This window comes from Gobius niger (assembly GCF_951799975.1).
Source record: "Gobius niger genome assembly, chromosome: 8".
Taxonomy (NCBI): Eukaryota; Metazoa; Chordata; class Actinopteri; order Gobiiformes; family Gobiidae; genus Gobius; species Gobius niger.
The window spans coordinates 24,250,161-24,275,164 of NC_136859.1; the positions used below are offsets into that span (position 1 = coordinate 24,250,161).

General features: G+C 41.1%; 1 protein-coding gene across 3 annotated transcripts in view; it reads left to right on the top strand.

Annotated features, from left to right (window-relative positions):
* The window catches only part of LOC306966614 (low-density lipoprotein receptor class A domain-containing protein 4-like), a 262,075-nt gene that overhangs the window by 229,800 nt on the left and 7,271 nt on the right, over positions 1–25,004 (top strand). For 2 of the 3 annotated variants that reach the window (XM_079561417.1, XM_079561419.1), the window contains 2 exons: positions 21,746–21,900; positions 24,902–24,952. In XM_079561417.1, coding sequence (XP_079417543.1) covers positions 21,746–21,900; positions 24,902–24,952 — 206 coding nt within the window. The remainder of the gene's footprint in view (positions 1–21,745; positions 21,901–24,901; positions 24,953–25,004) is intronic. The other variant, XM_079561418.1, reaches the window with a different exon arrangement.

Below are 25,004 nucleotides of genomic sequence, written 5' to 3' on the forward strand. Positions count from 1 at the left end.
TCACCCACGTCACCCACCAAGCATCCAATAATCAAGTATTTTATGACAGTGCATGCTTTATAAATCTCTTGTTCACTTTGATGAAGAACTAAAAGAGATGAACATTTTAATTTGATAGTAGTGGTCCAAACATAATCTTTACTTTCCTAACACATATCATGCATCCCAATTGTTCACAGGGATGTGTTTTTAGCCAAAAAATAAATCCAGTGCAGGGCCTTAAATTGCAATGTAGACAAGGGGTTATCTTCACCTTTCTCTTTGTTGTGTCCAGTCAGGCCCCGGCGTGAATTTACCATTTTATTGCCCCCCTCTAGTGGCAACCCCATCTGTGTTGGTGACTTGTGGAGAAGCACACAGTGCATTATCATTTTCATAACCCTCCTGCTAAGTTGACAAAGATCTATGTGTCTGGATGGTTGGCTGAGTCGCCTTTGGCTGATCTGAGGAGGCAAGGCGAGGAGGCACACATGTACACGTGTGTGTGTGCGTCGCTAATGCCTTTCTTCTTCTTTTAGTCATGTTTTTTATCACAAGGAACAGATTTTCTTAAGCTCCTCGCCACTGTTAAAGGATTCAGACATCAAATCCAAAAAATGTTTATTACATGTTTTCGTTACACATCGTCAGAAGGGCCAACATAAATAGACTCCTTTCTTCATTTTGCGCTGGTATCAAGCCGATCCGTCATGTTGTCTAATGCAGCAGTAATTCCTCTCCCTCTGTCTCGTCTGATGTTGTTAAAGAGATGGATAATGATGATGATGATTGTAATGGTTGGCAATGAGGCAGAGACAATTGTTGCCAGTCACTGTCTGCCTCCACTGAACTCCTAATAAGCCACAAGTTATCAGCCTGCACTTCCCCGCCATACCCAACTATGTAATGTCAATAGGAATCGATCTTATTTAATCACCATTATAGGAGTTACTACAGCATAGATTGACTGAAAGCTAAAGGAACCATATGGTTAAAGATGCAGAATCATGAAAAGCCAATACCTTTTTATAATGTTGATATTAATCCAAATAAACTGCGTAAATTGTCAGTTATCTAAGCTATTAATGAAATCTTGAAGTCTGTTTTTCTTTAATATCATATCAAAAAGACAAGATGGGGCATAAAAACTTACCCTACTGTAGGTCATCTTAGCTTAGGCTCAGAGGCTGTTTTTTAATTAATATATTTACCCAATTTTGCACATTGAATAATATAAAGCACAGTGAGAATAAAGAAGCCTGAGGAATTCAAATCATTGAGCTGTTCATTTTTACACAGTGGGTTTGACAATAGCCATAAGATAAATCCAACAGCTTCAAAAGAGAGTTCAGAGGCTGTGTTTTTATATAATGGGAGTTTGAATCCATTAAGAAGTTTTATTGACGACAAAAAGTAAAAGTTTTGCATAAATGATAACTGGCTTGCCCGCAGCTGCTCTCCGCCTTTTTATGAATGACTTTCTTTCTCAGATCCCGCAATGCGCTCCCTGAGCCTCCGGTAGTGGATGTACAGCATGTCCAAGTGACAGGGAAGTGGTCACCTGATCATTGTGAGAGGCAAGAGTGTTACTGGAGCCATTGTTGAGCCACAAAAAGCCTATTGTGAGGGCTGAGGGTGAAAGAGTCAGAGTTCATGTCCTTTGGTGTCTTTGAAGTGTGGAAGTCTGCAGGCAACACGCTAGCCATAATAACTTAAGCATGTCTTTTTTTTGTGTGTGTGTGTGTACTTGGGAGATATGTTGTTGTACTGTATCATCAGCCATTGAGCTATTCCTGTTCTACACACCTACACAAAAATCTAATTCTTTTTTTTTTTTTTTTTTTTTTTCATCTCATTGGTATGTATTGAGGACCGGAACTAACACCTGTATTTCCATATTATGTGTTTAATGTTCACATTTTGATATTCATTCATTCTTTCTATTCCTATATGAGAATTGAGTGGGCAGGATTAACTCCAGCCTGAAACCAGATTTGTCGCTGAGGCAGTACGGGTTTCTCTCGCTTCTCTCGAGGCATAATTTACCATCCTGTCTTCCAACCCAAAACTGGACAGGTTTGCTGGTCAACCATTTCGCTCGACCGACTGAGAATATATAGTACACTTGGCTGAAGCACTTGGCTATCCTTAAAAATAATAGTAGTAATTATTGTCATCATCTGTGACAGGACGAGCACTGCTCAAGCTGCCCTTTTACCAAACGCACTTTGCATTCATCCCCCATGTTGGTCATTTTCATTTCTATGAACATGCAAATCCACAGATATTGAACCCACTGATTTATTTTGCTGATAATGACCAATACTCAAAGCACAATAAGCTTGGAGTATTGGACCTGCTCTCGGCTGCTAAACGCACCTAAATAGCCACCCTCACTTTGACCCCTCGTGACCCCTCCTCCCCCTTTTAACCCTGACTTCAGCATGACCCCAGTGCGCGGTCTGGTTCAATCAGCGTGAGACAGGCCGTGCGTGGCTTTATGGCAGGGGGGGCAGCCGGGGCAAGGGAGGAGGGGGGGGGGGGGGGCTGTCTAGACGCTATCCTGTCTGTCTGGGTCTGATAGTGTACACTCACCTGGAAGAGAGAGAAAGAGAGGAGGGAGAGGTGGGGGGTTAGTGCCACCTAACAACATGAATATTTTACATAGAGTAAGAGGCGATTGGAATAAGGCTTGTGTTTAGTGAGAGTGATGGCAACGAAAGTAGGCAAAACAAGGCAAATGAAAGCCCTTGCCTTTTGCAAATTCCCAATCAAATAATAGGGTCGTAAATAGCCAGTTTTGTCTCAATACAATTAGAGATGCACCGATCCAGCCTTTTTGCTACTGATACCGATACCGGGGTTTGAGTGTCTGCCGATATCCGATGTTTATCGATACCAAGAGACTTTCTTAAAAGTGGCCTCTCTGAGTGAAACATTTTATTGACTCTTCTCCATTGTAAGATCAATATTAGGAAGTCATATTCTATTGTCATATTACAGATCAATTATCAATTACATCTATTGATTAACTCTTGGATAAACATTTAAGAAGGATCAATGGACTTTTCTACTCTAAATATCCTCGGGTAGGCTAAATGACAGGCTTTAGGCTACATTAATATAAACAACTCACGTTAAGTGATCCGATCATTACAAATATGTTAGATCGGTTAAATTAAATACACTTGGCTTCAGCAGTTATTATATTTTATTAGGCTTCTTTAGGTATTTCTATCATAGTTTCTGACCTAGCCTTGATCCGTTTTCATTAGCAGTAGCATGCGCCCGCTAGCGTTAGCATGCTATTGCTAACCGCAGAATTTTGCGCGACGATCAAAAATTAATTTGCAGGGGTTGAGATTAAGTGATTGACTCAGTGATTCACTTCTCCAGGTTCTTAGCTTTAAAATGATATACAGCATGCCCATATAGTAGATTAGATTTAAGTGGTAAAAGTTGTGTTTTTAAGGCGTTGAGAGCCAAAACTAGCATCAGTTCAGTATCGGATATTTGTAGCCGATATCGTATTTTTTTTCCACTATGGGCTACGATATCCGATACCAGTGTTGGATCGGTGCATCCCTAAATACAATATTGATTCCTTAAAATCACAAGACAATGTTTGGTGGCATTAGAAAGTCATCTGCAATGATTACGATCCAACATGAGGATTGATATTAAACTTTATTCTAACTTCAGGATAAAAACAAGGAACTGCAATGTAAGCCTGTCCTGCACCATGCATACCTCTATGCTGGATTTTTTTGGGTCTGATCTAAGCTCTTATATGGATATTGTATCACCTGATGTTGTGATATCAATAACTGGGCATCTCTTTCATGCACCCCTAAGTCACGGTATAAACGGTTTAAACAAATATCTTTTCAGTAAATGCCAATGTAAAGTGTCCAAACTATTGTGCTGTTGATCAACTCTTTCTTACTAAACTAGCCATGAGCTGCACGTGCTACGAGGCCCACGTTAGCCAGACACGGTACCGGTTTTAAGGTAGCACATTGACTTGACAAGTACCATGTCCAAAAACGATCACTTTGACACTGCTCTCATAAATATTACAGGCTGGACTATCGATAATATTAGACTGTGTTGTAATATTCATGGCGTGTTATCACAGAGAGCCGTGTCTTTCCTGCTCGTTGTTCATGTTAAATTCATGCCGATGGCGCAGATATGGCTGCCTTCAGTTTCATAGTGAGAACCTGGGGCCAGCTCGGGTCACGTCCAAACTGCATCGGAGATGATCAAACTCAACCACCACTGAAAATAAGGGGAAGAAGACCGTTTGTGGCGCAGGGCAATGCAAAAAAGCAAAAAACAGATGATGGACGCGAGGAAATGGGTCATGCGTCACATGCTGGATATTAATACTCAGTTTTTATATACATCTTTAACCCCTTAACCTCCACCTGAACCAAGCACCAGCAGCAGCAAGTTTGTTCATGAAGCTTTTAGATTTGGGTAAAGCCAAAAACACGACTTGATGATGAAAGCGACAAATGACAAACACGTCAAAAACAACTACGCCAACCAGACAAAAGAGACGAAAACATGGCAAAATTGCTTAAAAATTGTTACATAATCGCGGCAACAAAAAAAGTCACAATCAGTTTTGCAGGTCTTAGCTTTCAAATGATAGACTGTAGCTTTAGATAGAACTGGATAAAATGTGCTCCGTTAAAGGGGCTAGATCAGGGGTGGCTAACTCGTCAGAGACCAAGAGCCGAAATTTTCAACCTTGATCCTGTGAAGAGCCACAAAGGCACCGACCATTCGCGAGATCCAGGGGTGGTACCTTATTGTGATTAAATATAATGTGACTGTTATATTTAATCACAATAAACTATAGCTATAGGCCTTTTTTTTTTTCAATAATTGTATCAGATGTATTGGTTTTACTCCTAACCAAGACTGAAATAAATATATATTAAATAAACTGACATTTTGTTCTGTTCTGACTGGGACAGAATTAGATTTCTATTTTTTTTTATGCTGGGGTGTGTTTGTATGTGGGGCCCTGCCCAATGAGCCCCCTTCTCTGATCCGCCCCTTGCCTGAGCGCTCAGTGAAGCTCAGTCCTGACTGGACTGCGCAGAGAGGCACTCCAGGCTGCACAAAGTTCATAAACTTTAATCAGGAGCCTCTGGAGGACGTCTGAGAGTCTGTTTTAAGTTGTTACAGTTACAGTCACATGTGAAAGAAAAGTGCGTATTTCCGCGATACGCGATGTCGCGCTTCGCATCATATGCTTCGTTAGAGCTCCGCTTTTTTCCATTTCCTAATTTTGATGTTTTTCTGTGAATATGAGGCCAAATTACATCAAATAAAGAGTAGCTGATTAGAAATCTGAAAAGCACAGACGCTGATCCCACGATCTGCCTGCCTGTTGTTCAACCTACATTCTGCTTTGAGTGAGGCTGCACGGGCACCTTTTCACGCCGCCTCGAAAACGAGGATGATACGGACTCTCATTTATGTGTGTAGAGATGGAAACAGGGTCTGTAGGACTATGGTTGGATTTTTGGTCAAGATTCTTAAAGACTGTTTTACAGTTTATGGGAAATATGTACCAATACTCTTGTAAAGAGCAGCATTGTATTATCCAGTCATGCAAAGAGCCGCACTCTGATTGGCCAAGAGCCGCATGCGGCTCGAGAGCCGCGTGTTCGCCACCCCTGGGCTAGATGCAAGTTCGTGATTTTATACTCACTACTGCCATCTCAGGCCTTATGCGTAACTGCAGCTTCTATATTAAGCTCGTGCATGACGGCACTTCGGACCCGAATTAACACCTTTTTGAGTGACTGTGCAGGATTTTAGAGGCAGTTGTGGTGAATAGGTCTGGGCTCATTCTACACATTAGGACATTGCTGGAACATGTAGGGGGAGGAAAATACATAATTTTAACATTTTTAAACTCCGTATAGTCCCTTTAAGGTGGGAGGTAAGAAGTTAAAGTATTATGCTTTTTTCATTCACATAGCACCAGTCTATAGCACACTACAATGACCAAACCTTCTGTTGGTCTGTAAATGCAGTAAATTAAAATAACTGCCTTGTAGAAAATTGCTCTCTCAAAATGGCTGTAGCAAATGTCTTGAAATAGGCCTCTGTCTCTTTAAGAACCTCTGACCCTTTCCGACACGCCCCCTCCACACGCTGTCTGTGGCATCAGTGGGGAGGGGGTTCTGCTGAGGAGCAGTGGTTGGTTACTCGGCTGGTGACGAAAGCTCGGAGGCGTCTCCAGGAGGTGGGGGCGTTCCTAGGAGGACTCAGGCAAACCTATCCCTAAAATGGCCGCCATCAGAGTTTTTACAGATTACTCAAAAATACGTGAATGTGCCAAGGCAACACTTCAGGCATGTTTTTAATGAGGGAATGACATAATAACATGATGTAAAGCTTGAAAAAGTCGATTTTGCATAATACCCCCCCTTTAAATAAGTGTCTTTTCAAAGTCTTTTGTAGCTCAAACCTCCTGCTAGGTAACCAACCTTGCCAACCAAACCTTGTTATGTTATTTCTCACAGGTTGCCTAATTGGTATTGATATTGAAAGCTAGATCACATTTTAGACAAATAAGCCAAGAGGTGCCAGGTAACAGGACTCACTTTTTATTGTCTTGCATGTTGTTGTTCTTGGAGTCTTATTATTGGATTGTTTTGATGGTCTTGTGATAGAAGTTATAGCCCATTCCAGCAACAGTACTTTGTGATTTATAGTATTTCCATGGAATGCAAACCGAACATAAAACGTCTGCACAAGACAATTCAACATGTCAAGGGAAAGACATTTTCATTAACAAATTGTCATGGGGTCTATTATCTATTTACATTACAGATATAGGGCATTGATTTAGCAGAACATCATGTCTGGCTTTACTTACCTGCGTCATCACTTTTGGTTGGTTGTTTGCCGCCAAAGCTTTAACCACCAGTAAATGAAATATTAATCTCGATACTTTAAAAAGCACAACTGCTTGTTAAAACACCGCATAAATGACACTTCTCCCAGACACTATGAATATTCATGACAAAAACTTTCCCACCCCTTTTGAAAAGTATTCACGCTTGAAATGCCTGTCCTTAATTTAAAGTCATTCTAAGTCTGTTCTGCTAGACGGCGTAATCATATTTAATCTCTTTCCCAAGATGCGCCGCTTTTGAAAAACAACAGAGCCGAGCAGAACCTGAGCTTTCAGTGCAAAATCAATAGCGCTCAAGAAACATTTCACTTTTAATTGGCTGTTTACAACCAGCAGAAATTGATAATGCATCGAGCGGGATATTATTGGGGGGGAGTTGGCACAATAAATGCGGCGAATAGTTTCGGTGACCTTGGAATAAACTTTTGGATTGCACGAACAAACCTGATCGTTCATATCTAAACGCTTCACAACAAAGAAACACGTGCAGAACTACACAAAGTAAGGCTGCATTGGAATCAAAATAATTGCAATTTACTACATAATAGGAAGCAATTGTATGATCGTTCTTCAATGAAATTTATGTTGTGCAACTCTGTAAACTGAATAAATTGGACCTCTGCAAACTGAATAAATTGCATGCCATCCTTATATTAGCCTTGAGACACACTGTAAACTGATTTCTTGCAATAATAAATAAACAAAACGTCCATAACTGAACAGTAGAGCAAGCTATTGTTGGTTTGGTTATTGGAAACATGAGCGCACTTATGATCATTCAAATGACTGCTTTAACGCACTTCCAGTCATGCGTAATAAGGATTTGTGTGAAAAGCATTTGTGTTTATCGTATAGAAGCCACATGCAGACCAAATATGTCTGCAGTGGAGATTATCGCTCTTTTATTGCCTGTTATTTAACCCGCAGTTACAAGTCAAAACAAACTTTAACCTACTACTCCACTTTCCATAGCTGTTATTCACCTCACCCTAAACCGTCTGCTGATCATCTGACTGTCTCCTGCCCTGAACTCTTATCAAGATTATAAACAAGCTACCGCTGCTAAAGTTACAGACTTTTTTATGGCAGTGTTGTAAAAAAAGTGCCAGCTCAAACTATATGACTGGGCTTTGACCATTTTTTTTTTTCCCACTGTAAAATAATACAAATTGGAAACCCTCAAAATGAGCCCGCAAAAGAAGGCACGCAACCGTGACCTCATTTTTTATTTATTTGATTTGATTTGATCAGGGCAGTGCTAATTTCCATCTGTCCATTTGCACTTTCAAACACGTTCTCACTCAACATGGCCTATTATGCATGTTTTTAATGGTAGGGGAAACATGCAAGAGAACATGCAAACTCCACACAGCCGGGGATCAAACGTCTGACCTTTTATTGGAAAAGTAAATTTAATCAAAAGTCAATTGTCTCGGTAATTGTTTGCAAGACATGTCTAGCTCTAATTTCTCATCTCTCCGCGCTGGAAACTCCGCAGCAGGGCTGTGGGGATGTAGCTGCTGACGCTAATGTTAATGATATCTCAAATCTTGTCTGATCTCTTGCAAATGAACCTGGAACAAGTCTTAAGCCCTAAAGCTGCGATTTGAGACACAAATGTGCCTTGGCTGCGGCCTGGACAAAGACTTTTATATTTAGTTTTACAAGACGCGATGGAGACATGCCACAGACGCACTTCTGTTGGGTTTTTGCAGCATGTTTTGGCACAATCATGAACCAGATTTTGGATTGGCTGCTCGAAGTTCCCCTTTTAGCTTGCATTAAACATTCACTGAAGCTGAAACGGTCATGAAATGACTTCATACTTGCCTGTTTCATTTCATGTACATGTAAAAGGCGGTTTCATTATGCACATTTTGTCACCCATACTCTTGTAATCAGACTAAACAGAAACCAGAACCGGAGTAACTTGCTAATGTCCTCCCAGTCACTGACAGTTTAGCAAAGGTCGCTAAAATGGATACCCAGATACTAATCAATACTTAAAGTAGTTTTTAAACTAGATACTCATTTGCCGAAGTGTATACTTTGCTGTTTTAGCTCAATGAGACCTTTTGGGAATAGTTAAGAATGGTCTATGACTGAACTGAAAACTACTAGGCGTTCTGTTAAAAGTTATATGACCTTATTTTAATCAGTAAAATTATGATTAAATGCTATGGAAGTTGATTGGACTTAGGTGCTTTATATGGTGGTATCAAAATCAATATTCAGTTACTGGTATATGTTGTTTTATGTCATATTTGAAAATATGGACAATGATGTCACTGAGCCTGCATTTATATAATTATATTGTAGGATATTAATATTTGTCTTATAGCCGTTACGTTTTCCATCTTTCATAATTACCAGACCTGCACTCTCAGGCAGCCACATTTATTTCACATTTTGGAACATTAGCGTCTTTAGCATCCATCTGAGATATTGCTGTCAGGCCAGATGATCGAGAAGCCGGTGTTTTTAATCCTGTTTTCAGTGCTTGTGCCTGATGATTCCCCCTTGTGTTGTGGAGATGAACAGAAATGATGGAGGAGAATAAAGTGGTGCAACGAGACAGAGCTGTAATTGTTTGTTCTCTCAATGCCCCCGGTCCCTGCAGCTCGTCTGGCACCTTTTTTTTTCTTTTTTTTTTCTCCTTCCACTCCTCCATTTACTAGCACTCATAACATCTCCCCCTCCTCTTCTTCACGTCTCCTCTTCAGATCATTTTTTTTTCCCTCGGTATCTCAATCTAATCATCAGAAAGAATATAGCGCTAATGTTTGGGCACTGATCAAAATGGTTTAGGTTACACACACACAGGTGTTTTTGTGTTTCAGGGGACGCATGAATTGTTTTGGGTTTAAGCGTCGACTGATTGTGTGTCACGTTTAATTTTTGTGGGATTTTCAGAGGGATTAAACTGATTCCCAGTGTCATTTTCATTACCTCAGTTGCTGTAAATGTCTCCTGTAATGTAGTTTTCTGACCCAGATTTCCAAATTAAATATTTTTTGTAGCGTCGTGCACAGTACAACTTTGGAATAGGGATTTTGATTCCGATACATTCAGAAAGGAGTTATATGGAGTGAATTAAATCCCATGTTTGCAAGTCATAGTATCTACGAAGTGGCACTCCCAAGTCTGGATAAACTAATTCGTGTTGAATCTGGCATCTGTCAAACACACCTACCACATCAGTGCTCATTTTTGCATGCAACCAAATTTTCATCCCTGGCTTCCCAAACTAAATAACTTTGTGAAACCTGATTTGCGATAGACTAAGTAAGGGTTAAGACATGCACCTAAACCTATGGTAGCATCAGCCAACTAGACACAATAACTTTTGAAAGCAGTCCAAACATGTCAAAGTGTTATGCTTTATTGCCAGCTTAAAGTGCTTGTTAGCTTTTTGGTAGACTAAATGAACTTTTTTGGCTTGACATCCGTTTGACTGCCACTAGATTAACGGCCTTGCTCCACGCCCACAACGAGCTTAGGCATTTTGAAACACTCGTAAATCTTTGAACATATATAATTTGTACAAATTTTCCTGTGTAACTTTGTAATTTGATTTAATACTACAAAAATATCAGGTTGTTTGGATGTTTTGGCAGAATCACTCAGCAGCAACCATCTCAGGGGCACAAGCTGGATACGACATGTTGTTTATATCCCACATTTCATTCTCCCACATCGTAACAAGCCAAACGTGGCGACTGTGTTTTTTTTCCATGTTTTTCTGACCCGCCGACACCTGTGTAATGGGTTCCACACATGCAGAGCATTCGCACACAAACAGGCCCTCTCCTCCGGGTTAAGCAGCACTAAACTAGTTCATTTATTTCCATGGAGGGCCCGCTGCCTGCTGCTGTAGACGGCTGAGGGAGAGGAGAGGGGAGAGGGAGGGTGTGGGGGGGGGGGCGCATATCTGCTTCGTGCTGTGTCACACTCGCTCTGTGCCCGGGGCCGATACCAGCCGTCTAGACATAAGCGAGCTGCGTCTCCCGAGGGAGCTAATGCTAATGTGTCTGCTCTTCCTCGCTAACTGTGCCACTCTTTCAAAACGGCCTGTCTACCACCGCTGCTACTTCCTCTCCCCCTTTTCCCGTGTGCGTGTGTGTGTGTGTGTGTGTGTGTGTGCATGTGCGTGTGTGTGTGTGCGTGCACGTAACAAGTAGCGCATATTGGTGAGAACGTTCCATGTTTGGCTCCGTGTTTTAAGCCCACAAAAAAATGACACATAATTCAATGGAGCACATATGGTCACTTGGAACATGTGCTCAGTCTGTCATGTATTCAGTTAATGGGAAAGAATAAGGCATGGAAATCTATCGGGTAATGTAATCTACTTCAACGAATCAACAGTCTTACATTTTACAAGAGCGAGAAGAAGTTTCTGAAGAAAGCAAAACGTTCTCAACTCAATCATCCTCCCCAGGCGAACATATAGGTCTCGACTGTCTAACGCAGTGTTGATATTCATTAGTGGCATAGGCCGCTCAAAAATAAATAAGACTGGTTTTGTCCGATCCTTTATTCAGTCCTTCAGTCCAGTTTTTTTTTTCTTTTTTCTACTTTGGTTGCTTTGTACTGGTTTCTTCCTGATTTCTGCCCTGCGGAGGCTTGGTTTAGTCTCAAATGCAGTTATTTCTCAAGAAGTCTAGCACTGCCGTCTTTCGCCCAGCAACAAAAACCCACAAGTCGAGCTTCAAGTTACAATATTTGAACCATGAGTGTAGATCATTTTAAACTACCTTTAGTTCATGGGTTTGACAATGCGCTGTTGTGTTTATTTCCTTCTGTTGTGCTTGTTCTTCATGTTTATTTACTAGCTATGCTTCGACTTTGATGCTTATCGCTGTGCTTGACCAGTCCAGGTCCAGATTTATTCCGAGGCAGCCGTACACGATTGCCCCGTCCCCTGGTGCCACGTCTTCTCCCATTCACCTCCTGTATACGTTTGAATGGCAGCTACAGCTTATCTATTTTGACATTGGGTTAGGTCAGACCTGATTGTCGATGAAGCTATACTATTGAAATGTTATGATGGCCGCTAATATTGAACATAACTTGCCCGTCTGCTACTTCCTCTCCCTCTCTTGTCTTTCTGTGCGGTGCTGGCATGTGCGTGTGTGTGTGTGTATGTGTGTGTCTGTGCCAGTCGGGTCGCGGCAGCTCCGGGCCCTTGTTCCTGATCGCGGCACCGTGCCCAGGGGTTACCATGGCGACGCAGTGGCAGCAGACAGTGTGTTGTTGGAGAATGGGTCGGGTGTACTGGTTGTCGACGTGTGTGTGTGTGCGTGTGTGTGTGCGTGTAGTTGTATTTGTGCGCCTGGGTGTGCGCAGCCTGTGAACTGGGAGGACGGGGCCTCGCTCAGAAGGGGCAGTTACTGGGCCACTGAAAAGTTAGGCCAAACAAATGCCATGTTGTCTCTGGTTCTGCTTTAAAAGTGCTATAATCTATAGGTACATTGTAAACACTGGAGTGGAGTTTAGGGCTGCACATTGTTTTTGCAATGCTAGGTGACACAATATATCGTTTAGTATCTGACTCAGATTTGTACAGTGTTTGTTAAAGCAGTACTAAGCAATGTTTTCACTTTTTTATAAATCCTTTTCGTAGTCCCTCTGGGGGTAATACAAGTGTTAATGGGATGATTGGGGGGTCTTTCATCTCCACCTGTTGTCTCTGGCCAGAAAACCACAATTGCAACTTCGTTGCACCGGGTCAGAGCCACCAATACACATATAATAATGAAATCACGAAGAAGAAGCTAACAGGCTAACGGGCAAAGCTAACTGTGGGCTAGCGCCACTTAAACAGTATTTACAGCCAATTTTGAGTGGAAAAAGTTATCTCCATTGTGTAAATGGATGTACAATATCCCTCTCTCCCTTTGTCTTTTCTGTCAGCGTAGTATTTACTCTCACGGACAATTAATGAGTAAAAAACCGCAACGTGCTACGACACCTGCAGTGGCGCTTATGGCCTCTAGGGGCATGAGTTACTGAGTACTGCTTGAACTAGGCTTAATTTCTCGTATTTATTCGCAGTTTTGCTTTGTTTTTGTCCTCTAGTGTCTTTTAACGTTTTGTTGATGAAAAACACTTTCCTTTCAATCCTGCTTTAACAGAACTTACTTGCACATTCATTTAGCTTAAGTTTTTGCAATGTTTTGAAGAAGTAAGTTGAGCTTGTGGTATGTCTTGAAAAGCCTGTCGAACTTCTATTTTAACTCCTGTTTGCTTTAGACAGTTTTGATTGATGTCTAATTATATGTTTATTTGATATATCTCAAATTGCTAGTTTCAATGCTTGCTAATTGCCTATGTACATTTGTCAAGTTTCTATGGTAAATCGCATACATCTTTTGCAGTTACTTTTGAAATAATTTCCTTCTCAATACTTGCTGTTTTTATAGTAGTAGCATTTATAGTCCATTGTTCTGCTCTAAATGAACACATACCATATAAATTTAACACCTGGTCGTTCTTTCACCTATTTCCTATTAATGAGGAAGCTGAAGCCCTAAAACCAATTTGTCAGGTGATATAAAACACCTGTTCGAACCATTTCCCATATACCTTTTTTTTTTTTCAAGGTGTTAGATTTCTTGTCGTGCGTGTATTGTTTTGCAGTCTTGGCTTGCGCGTAAGAGGTCCCAAAGTTGCAGGAAGCACTCTGGCCTGAGAAAGGGGACTTTTGGGGCAAACTCAAGTCCCCAGCAACTAAATTTAGTCGGGAGTTCAAAGGTTCCTGGGAAAAGTTCTTGCTGTAAAAACAGGGCTTAGCTTTGCACTTGCAGTACTTCCTTCCCCACTTGGTTCATTTCACACTAAAGTGCATTTTTGATTGCCAGGTGCAGCTGTGAGAGTTTCCCCTCTCTCTCCTCTCAGCTCCTGCTCTCTCTCGTACAGCCTGGACCCAAAGCAGGAAACAGGAAATGACTAGGGAGGATACAGGCAGCTGGGAGGCTTGTTGTGATTGAGTCAAATGAAAAAAAAAAATGAAAAAAAAAGATGGGTTGGTGCCTTACAGTGTTATGGCTCATTAAATCCGAAAGTTAATAAAATAGTTAATGTGATCGTGTCTTACAACCGTTAGACCGTTAGGTAGATTTGTAGACTATGTTGCAATGCACACACTTTTCAACAAAGCAAAGGCATCTGTTGTAAAAAAAAAAAAAAAATCAACTCAAAAGGATTTCTGATTTGAACAACATGCGTTCTGTATTGTAGATATTGAGGAATGTTTAGTGCAATAGGCATCAAAGTTAGCTCATTTGTCATATGGTTGTCAAGAGGGCACGCCCATAAACTGTGTAGTAAAATGACCACTCTTTTGACTATGCTATACTATACTATAGGTATACTATGCCTATACTTTCAAACAGCCCGAAATAACCTGCATTATATTTTTGCATTGCTATCTTCTCCCTGCCTTTTCCATTTTGTTTTGCCTGTCAGCTCTTGTGGCGGCCTTCTGTTCATAAACTGCTGCTTAGCTGTGGGCCCTGCACTGCTCTGCTCTGCCTAGCTCTGCTGTGAGGAATGGTAATAAGTGAAGCTCCTCTCTCCAGCCTGAGAGTTGATAGGCATTTCCTCTGCTTGTGGGAGCCGCTCTCCTACTCTGCATTAGCAACAACAGCCAGCAGCCTGCTCCCCACACGCCCAACGCCTCAGTCAGCACAGTCTGTCAGATGTAAACCAGACACAGAGTCCAACAACCTGGATGTGAGTGGAGTAAATGCGTTCGGGCTTAGTATTGTTTTCTGTGAGCCCTGAAATACTAGAGCAAATTTAGACTTTGACCATTTTGTTGATGCTGCTACTGTAGTTGCCACTAGGCAAACAGAACTACTACTGCCACTACAAAGGCAAAGTTGTTAGACTTCTCTACTCACAGCTAGACAGTCCCTGGATTTGATTCCATGACTGTAGAGCCTCTTTTCCATTACCTAAAGTTGACATGAATCTTCCACCGAGGTACTTTTTACCAAGATTCTTTCACAGATCTGGAGATAGATCTCCGTGAGCACAGCACTGAAGTCTTTCTACTGGAACAATAAAGGAAACAATACCAAACTTATACTACTGCAGACCACCTCTGTTTCCAGAAGAAACTGAGGGTGCTTCAGAGTTTCAAAGGGGTGCAAAAATGCCCTGTGTTTGTATAAGACCAATTTCTCCATGAGGATGCGGGCCTGCTACTGCTTCTCTTACCACTGCAACTTTGACTTTCTTGGTGGTCACTATGCCTAAAACGGACAACAATGCTTGTGTAGCTGCAAGTGCAACCATGTTTTAACATGGTTCACCCCAGGCAGTTTGAGCTCAAGTAGTGTAACTTTATTTAGCAGTAACATTGTTAAGGGCCTGGTCTCTCTGAGTCATGCTGCTGGTTAGACTTATGTATAAGGCTGTTTTTTCTGAATCCTGAATCCAACTAGCACACAGATGTCATGTTTGTATTAAACAGTTCTGCTTTTGGATTGAAGCTCCACAAAAAAAACACCATTTATGCATTTGCCTAAACCACAGTTAATTGTGTGAGTATTAACCATGGAAAGTGTGGAAACAGACTCTGCCATTTGTGTTCCAAGCCCTATACATTTGGTCAGGTGACGGCAGTCGGCGTTTCCACTGGTGAGTGACTGTCTTTTCAGTTGCAGGTTTGTTGAACTGCGTGACCTCCCGTTGCCCTCCCCCCGCTCTTACACACATGAACTCATAATACTCGCTCATGTAGACAACAAACATGGGTCAAACTCAGGCTTGGGTCGGTCTCCCCAGGCTGTTTACTTTCACTGTTTGTCTCTTTCAAATGGTCGTTTGGACGAGCTACTGCTGCTGTTATTGTATGTGACTAATGGTTTTATGGTTTTACAGCCCTTTTGGAGCATTTAAAAGAATGCACTAGGAATGCTGGGTTTGGTTTTAGCAGTAGCACATTCAATGTGGACAGAAAGGACTCTGTTGCACATTGGGTGCCAGTCATTATACAAAATCATGTTTGTATATTCATCAATGAGGTGGGATTGCAAAGTAGTTGTGATACATTTAATTTTAATATTCAAAGCCGGTTTTTGCAGCAGCAGTTCTCACAGCACAGTTGTTAGTATACATTGTTGAATTTATTTGTCTCTTTTTATGTAGGGACCATTTATTTTGTTCTTCCTCTACTTGAATTTACAATTAACTTAAATGGAATTCCGCTTGCATTTGCGGCATACAATACTTACACACAGAAATTCAAATGGCAAAGTATATCATCACCTAATTAAATCCTATATTACTTTCTTCAGTCTTTTTGGGACAGTATAACTATTTTACTCATGTGAACTGAAACTATGTCTTTGGTCTAAAATAGCTCTAACTCCATACACCTAATGCTTAGTTGCGTAATTTCAAGCAGAAGCCACTTTAATCTCTCCTTAAATCATGGAGCAGGTTTTCTTGCCGGTGCAGCTGAACAGAAGAAGGCTGACCTTTATGCAGACAGACATGATAATCCCGCGCTGTCACCAACTTCAAGTAAACCTTGTTTGAAAAAGCGGCCCGTAAGTCCGACTCACATCCTGTCGGCGCATTTCTTTCTGTGTTCTTCAGGTCTGACCACTTTAATGTTTGCATTCAGCGGCTGCTTTGGTCTCATGGAGGAGCCGGGATCAAGGCTAGGGCATTACCCAGACCAATACAAGACCAATACCACGGGAGCTCCAGTCAAAACAATGATTAGTGATCCATGAGAGGAGATACGGAGGAACTGTTGGGAAATTTTACAGTTCAAATGTGGAATCCTCTGACTAACTCCTGTACAGCCACAATATATTGCGTTCACCTCCCTGAGATTCACACATTATTTGGTAACACAGCCTAAAACAAAAACACATGGGTGAGTCATTCACCAAGCGTTTGCTCATGTGCAAAACTATTAGCATGTGCTAAAGTGCATCAGCAGCAAGTCATTTTAACACATATCCGATGTAATACGAGAATTTTCTTAAGGTAAATTAGGTGCAAGATGTCCACAAATAGATATGTATAGGCTCAGTCTCAGCTTGCACGTGACCTCCATTGAAAAAGTTAATTTTTGTAACTTTTTTCTAATTTGTCTGTTTTTCCCTTATTTAGTATATTTTAAGCCTGGTTTTGGCATAATTTTCTACAACACTTAATATATATATTAAATTACTTGTATATAATGTTTGGTTGAATTGAATGGAGCGTACAGAGTTCAAATTGGAATATTATTGGACCTTGCCATTTTTTCCATATATCGTGGTGCTCAATGATAAACAGTTTTGATATTGAAATGAAACCCTATCTACAGAATAATCACAGGGCGCTGAATATTTTTCAAACGCACTAAAATATTGAATCTCATCTCATCCCATCCTCACATCTTCCATGGCGGCGTCAAGCGTTGCAGCAGTGGTCACTTTCACGTCATTCGGGTAAACTCGATGGCCCCTCTGCTCATTCTCGAACATAAAAAAGGCGGATGGACGGCTGGCTCACTGTGCACATGCTGGATCCTGCTAAAGGAATAAGGCGCTGCAGACGCTGGGCTCATATTGTTTTGACAAGTGGATTAGTGTTGTAATAACATCAGGCTGGTGCTGCTGGTAATGCAGACTGCCAGCACACTCTGTTCTCCTGCACTGGGCCCGAGCGCGACTGAACACTGTGTGCTCCTCGGCCCCGGACAACGCACTTCCTCACTTCCTTCCTGCTAATGTGCGCCACAAACTATGTCGTACTGAACTTTCATGTCCGTGGGAGGGTTGCGCTCAAGGTGAGGTGCGAACGGCTCAAAGAAGCAATAAGTCTGTGTAATTTTTAATCTAGACTGGACTTGTTTGTCCAATTTCAATGGCCACTTTTTATTCTATTTGTAATATAAATACTCGTGTTTTTGTGTGGCTCACTTTGCATTGTCATAACCAATGAATTCGAGTCACTGATAGCTTGCAAATTATGTGTAAAGATGGAGAAGTTACTGCCGTGAGTTCCAAATGAACATCAACAGGAACTACTTGCTCAACCAGCAGAAGAATTAAGTATTATAATGCATTACTGTGTTTCAGCTCTCAAAAGCGTAGTTCACTTTACTATATGACCGTGAGACAGCGTAACTATTCAGACGAGATAAAGTTGTGTGAAAGTATCGCCTATCTTCGCAAATATTCGCGTTCAGTAAAAGTATGCTTCAGGAAATGTCGTTCTAGACACATAATCCTTTCGGAAAACGTCTTGTAACTGTAATCTTGTAATCGTAAGTATTTCCTCCCTGCTTCTTTCTTCAGTGCGTAGCCTTGAGCAGGCCCACAGTTTCCCAGAATGCCGTTCTCTGAAAGTAAGCCTCCGTGGGTCCCCTCCCTGTGGTTTCTGTGGTTAGCACAAGCCAAGGCCGGTCCCAGATGAATCTATGCCTCTTGTCCCGGGACGAAAGTACTTTTTTTTTCTTTCTTCTTCTTCTTTTTTTTTTTTTCCCCATGGACTTTGGGATCATTTAGCTCAACTCCAGAGGTCGTATGTAAAGTTAGATGGAACAAATTTGGTTTTGAGTCGCTTAATTGTGAAATGTGTGAGGTTACTGGAGGAACAATGGCCGTTACAGTTCGGCTGATGAAAAGAGCACGTTGTTTGTGCCTATGAAGTTTCATTTGAGAAAGAGTGAGTGCTGTTGTGGTTTGTCTCTGAAAGTGTCTCCGAAAATATTACTTGAGAACTACCGCTTTCTCTTCCCTGTTTTGGGTTTCTGCTGATGTCGGCACAATTCACTTTTTGTTCTGCTTGGGTTTGTTTTTCTGTTGTTGGTGTTTTGTAGATGAGGCCACATTCCTTGAAACATTATCTCCTAATTGGCTAAATTATGGACTTTTTTTGTTTAATCCTCGCCACCCAGCTATCCATAGCTACCTTTCCGGCACATTTTTTCCCTCCATTTTCGCACAATAAGATTTTACAAGGGCATCTGTCATAAAGCCAAATGAATGTACTGAAACCTGCATAGTTTGCTTATTGTGGTTTCAGAGCCAAAAAAGCACCAAAAAAAAACTTCTTTGTTTAGAATTTTGCGAAATCATTGCTATAACTCCACATGCACATCTGGTCCTCTCTGGGTCCATCTTTGTTGCTCCGGTTGTTAGCACTGGTTAGCTTTACTGGCTTGGGTTTCACTCTCCTCCATATTTTCCTTTCTCTGCGGTTTGGCCTCCTTCTTCTTGAGCCGTACCCCACCCGTCCCCTGTGGCTGCTGCTGCGGTGGAGAGGGTTTGGGTGGATTTCGGTGCCGGCTCCACATTAACTCGGCCTAAAGCTGACAAATAAGCCTGCCAGGATTACTGTAGGCCCGGGCAAGGGGGATAGGCCCAGCTTTGGTCGACTTTGGTATTTCAAATAGGGACTTTCTGGTGGGAATGAAAAGGCTGAATCATTGGCTAACCTCTGGGTTTGATCCTTCAGGTTTTTGTGTAACGCTTAAGGTGCGTTGGGTAATTCTGATAGACTTGAGCTAATCAGAATGTAAAAGTATAGTTAATAATGGGATAAACAAAGTAGGGATGCACCGATCAAATACTGGTATCAGATATCGGAGCCAATGCTGGAAAAAATACGATATCAGGTATTGGCTACAAATATCCGATACTGAATCGATACCTGTTTTTGGTTCTCAACGCCTTCAACTTTTACCACCTAAATCTTTATGCATGCTGTTTGTCATTTTGAAGCTTAGAACCAGGAGAATACAATCGCTAGGTTGTCGCCGCGCTAAATGCCGTGGTTAGCATCAGTATGCTAAAGCTAGCGAGTGTATGCTAATGCTAACGAAATCTAATCAATGCTGGGTCAGAAACTATGACAGAAATACCTAAAGTAGCCTAATACAATAAAATAGTCACTGCTATTGTGGCCAAGTGTTTGTATTTTAGTTTTCGAAATAACTGATCAAACATATTTGTAATGATCTGATCACTTGATTTGAGTTGTTTCTATTAAGCCTTTCATAATTAGTGTAGAAAGGTCCAGTGATCCTTGTTAAATGTTTATCCAAGGGTTTATCAATAGATATAATTGATAATTGATCTGTAACATCTTAACAATAAAATATGACTTTATTGATCTTAAAATGGAGAAAAACGTCAATTCAATTTTTCACTCAGAGAAAGACACTTTTAAGAAAGTCTCTTGATAGCTGTCTGTCTATCTGTAAACATCGGATATCGGCAGATATTCAAACCCTAGTATCGGTATCGGTAGCAATAAAGCTGGATCGGTGCACACAAAGTTTGCCGTTCGAAATGCAACCTATTAAGAATAACAAATGTCTACCAAATTAGAAATATTGTAGCTCAAAGCTCTGCGGTTGTGCACTTCTTGGACCAAATTGCTCACACACACACACACACACACACACAATTGCGTGGAAACTCAGAGAAATGAGTCAGTGTCCAGAGAGTGTGTCAGAGGTCAGAGCCAGTGCCAGACCAGACAAGGTCAAGACTCCAGCATAACAAAAAAAAAAAAAAATAGGCAACTGCAACAACAAAAGGCGCTCTGACAGAAGCACAGAGAGACACAGGTGGGAGAGAGGGAGAGAGTGGGGGGGGGGAGGAATGAAAGTGAGTGAGCAAGGAGGAGAGGCTGGAGAGAGTGGACATCCAGAGTTCAAAGAGTTAGACTGAGTGGAGAAGAGAGGGAGGCGGGGGACAAAGGGCAAATAGATGGGAATACAAGAGTTAAAGCCGCTCTGACACACCACCGAGACCAAAAAAAATGCAGTGAAAGTCGATGATAATGAATGTACTTACAGAATGTAGTTACTCTTGCTTTTTTATAGTTTCATAGTTGTGGGATGTGTTATTGTTTTTTGTTGTATATGCTGTACAGAATGGAGCAATGTCTTCCCTTTTTTTTTTGACAAACTTTGAAAACCTCCCTTTACTAGACAGATACGTCACATATGAACTCCAGACACGGGGTCGGACAGGACAAGACAGGACAGTGCACATTATTGTGTCTCCTCTCCCCCGTCTGGCTTGAGGAGATTGTCCCAGAGCCATCCTTGTCCCGGGACAGTCCTGCTCCGAGTGGGACACAGACACAGACTGCATTCAGTGGCTTGACAAAGACTGTACTGTCACTGCAGACAGAACTCATCTTTTTAGACCACTTGAACGCGTCTGCTCACTCCAGACTTGTATTCAGCAATGGCACAGGGACGGGGCTGACGTCTGGTCTGTGCCGCCCCCTGCTGGTCGAGGCCGGCCACAGCATCCAGCCTGAGCCTACTGTGTTTAAGTCAAAAGAAAGACTGAAATTGCAGTTCTGTTAAAAGTTAGGTGTGAACTGAACATTTTTATTATGCAGTATTTTCCTGAAGAAACCGGTAGATTGAGTGTGGAGAGCTGTATTTGAAGAGAAAAAGCAACTCGGTAACATTTTGAGTGAACCAAGTACCTCTTATCAAAATATTGTTACCAAGGCGACAGACAAACATGAAAAAGTCGTCCTTGATCCCACAATGACATAGACACAAATTATTTTTTTTGCAACAAGAACTACGTATTTATGGAGGGTTTTTTTTAATGGATTTCATGACTACAAATGTGAATATACTGTTTGGGAACATGTAATAAATATAATAGTAGTAGTAGTCGTGGTAGTAGTGATATAAACTGAATGTTGGACAAATCTGACGGCCTGCTTGACCAGACTGACCAATAAACATGGGACAGACAGAATGTTCTTGAACTATTCCTGTGGTATTTGATCCTAACCTTGAGTTTTTCCCCTCTCTGTGTGTTGCAGCTGAACTGGAGTTTGTTCAGATCGTCATCATCATCGTGGTGATGACGGTGATGGTGGTGGTCATCATCTGTCTGCTGAACCACTACAAACTGTCCACCTGGTCCTTCATCAGCCGCCAGAGCCAGGGGCGGCGGCACGAGCACGCACTGCAGCAGGTACCGGCGCAAAAACACAAACGACAAACAATACTAGACTCATTTTCTGCTTATTACTGTATGTGGTGGGGTCACGCAATTAAAGTTATGACAGGCTTTGATGCTTTTGAAAACATGATTATTTAGAAGGATAACATCAGTTCCATAACTATCATTTTATTTCAGTGAAGCAGCAGTTTTAATGAAGCTTTTGAGTAGAAAAGTTATTTTTATTTACATTTTTAAGCTGCTGACAGGAAGTGATGAAGGTAAAGTGTTTGACTTAACATGGTTGTCACGGCACCTGTTAAAAATAGTTTGCCTTCATGTTTGTCAGAAAGTGAAACTATAAACATCACAAAAATGGTCAGATTAAAGAAAGCTGGGTACAAACTTTAGTAAAATCTTAATATAATTGTGTTTGTATGTTGTATGTATAATGTATGTTTTAGCAAAAAACAAAAGTGTCATATGCACTTTAAGCAATGTTCTATTGATATATTAAAAATGCACACAATAAATAATATTTGTGTCTATGGGGTCTTATCATGTTTAATATCAGCTAATGTTGTTTAAAGCAGTGGTTCCCATCCTTTTTTGTTTCACGTACCCCTTGCGTCGTTCATTTTACTTATAATACCCCATACCCAAAACAGGGTAGTTTCTCTGTCATCCAGGTAGTGTAGTTAAAGGCGAATCACATAGCTGGATTTACCCCATAGCTAAGGATTTTGCCAATATTTTTTACAAAGTGATCAACTGGGTGTTGTTGTGAAAATGAAGCTAAAATAATCTCATATTCAAACATTCAAACTTTCCCTTGAAATACTCATCTTTTTTTGATCTGAAATAATTCCAAGTACCCCATGTGTCTTCATGCCCCTAGTTGGGAAGCACTGGTTTAGGTCTCTAAGCATATTCTGAAATATGCTCTTTGACATGTGTAAAGTGTAACCCGTATCGCAACAGAAAATGGCGTAATGGGATGTGCCGTAATTTCCGGATTATAAAACGGGATACAGTGTCCGAAACCTACACTTTATGTAGCTCTATAAACAATAAACTGCAATGCACCTTTCTTCTTGAAAACGACACCAGAGCTGTATTAAGGTTCACTTACCATACTCATTTGTCTAGCTGTTAAATTTTGGCTGTTGTCAAAGCATTTCACCTGTCACAAAAGTATTTTTATAGTTGCTCAAATTGGTTGGCAGTTTGACCTCTGCTCTGCTCTTATTGTGACACCCACAACCAGTGTCCGACCGTATGCATTGCAGTATGAATTAATGGGTCCAAGATATATAGTGATAAATTGCCTCCTATAGGTGGAAGGTGCATTATATTGTAATGTATATCCCAGTTCTAATAACGCTATCTCTACTGATTAAACTTGCGTTACTTTTAGTGGTCAATATGTTGTGTCTATGTTCTGCATTTGTAAACTTTTTTTTATATTGTTAAGCTTTTAACTCCCGTTGATTCAAGATGTGAGAATAACTTTACTTTTTTTTAACTACCTGAGGTAAATGAGTCAGTTAATCAACTTTGTATGGACTTCAAGTACTCTTCACCATTCCAACTGCTCAAAAACAGCCTTTACTTCGTTTGTCGCGCACACAAAGACGCTTGTACTGTCCTCACATGTATTTTGAGTCTGGCAGCGTCTTTCGTCTCAAAGCCTGCCAATAACATTTAGATCTATAAACGTGACAGTTTGAAACTGCCTGTCCCCTCTTCATCTGTTCACACGGACTGTCCCAGAGCACCCATTGTTCCAACTCTTTATTTCTGAGGCAGGACAAACATAGCTCCTCTTCCGCTCGTACCGTCGCCGCTGGGGTAAATGAAAAGCTTTACATGGTCCCCTCATGTCCCACATTTGGAGAGGTAGCAGTGTGTTATAGATGAATGGGTTTCTTCAATGGCAGACGCAGGTCCTTGATGTTTAATTCACAGACACAGTCTAGACAGAGGTGTTCAGGTGTCGGGGCAAAAATGCACTGTGCATTGAGTGTTAGTTTTCAAGTATAGCACAAAAATGTTTCTTCTACCTACCTTTGTTTTTATGTAGCTTAAAATGAATCATTACAGTGATTTGAGGAGAAGTCATAGTGACATACGCAACATTATATATCTTAAGGAATAAATACTTTTCAAAATAGTCAAAGAGAAAAGTTCAAGATTCAACAAAAAAAAGCCTATTAACATTTTCATATGAACTTGCAAAGGCTGTTTAACAAGTTGTTGGCATGTTGATTCTTGGAAGTTACTTGCTGTAGGTGAAATTATGCAGAAGCTAACCTCTGTGTCACCTCCTTTTCATCTGCGCCGCTGCTCTTTGCATAATTTCAGCTTTGATTGGACAGCAAAGCGCTCGCACACAGCCAAAAGATATAAATTAATGGCTGAATGCATGTTGTATATGTAGCATCTGAACGCTACAAAGCAACAACAGCCTGTGGCCTTTTGCTCCTATCAGATCCACACAAAGACACTATTTCAATGTTCCTTTATTGCAGCTAAATGCTGTTGACTGTGGCAACTTATGAAAGTTCCCAAAGTCAAATGTAGAAAAAAGGATGCAGACAATTATTTTGACAGCATTTTCGTCTTTGTTGCGTCTCTTTACAACTCCAAAAACATTTTGTGTGCTCATTAAGTTGTTATTTTTCTATCCCCCCTCTCCCCTTTTTACTCTGCAAAGGGAGAATGTTTTTTGTTTTTTTTATCAGACTCTTTTTGGTCTCGCACATCAAAACCGCATCCCAGACTTGGAGACATCAAAGCCAGGAGATTCACTGTGTTATTAGCAGCAGCGGGTTTCCACATTAATTTAGGCAGAAGATACACACTTCACTGTCTACGATTACTGATCACTCGGTCCGCATGAAAAACAGTAGCTTATCTTATTTGTTAACATGGCCAGTTATTAAAGATCAAACATAAGCTTGTCTTTACATGTTTTGGGCAGGTCAAACCTGGGCAAATGTGTCTAAGTTGAAATTGATGTGTGTTTTTGCAGGATGGGTGTCTGTGGCCTTCTGACAGCGGCTCTCGACAAGGAGCTTCTGAGGTGAGACCCGCTCTGACCACTCAAATGGGCACTATTGGGCAGATTAGAGCAG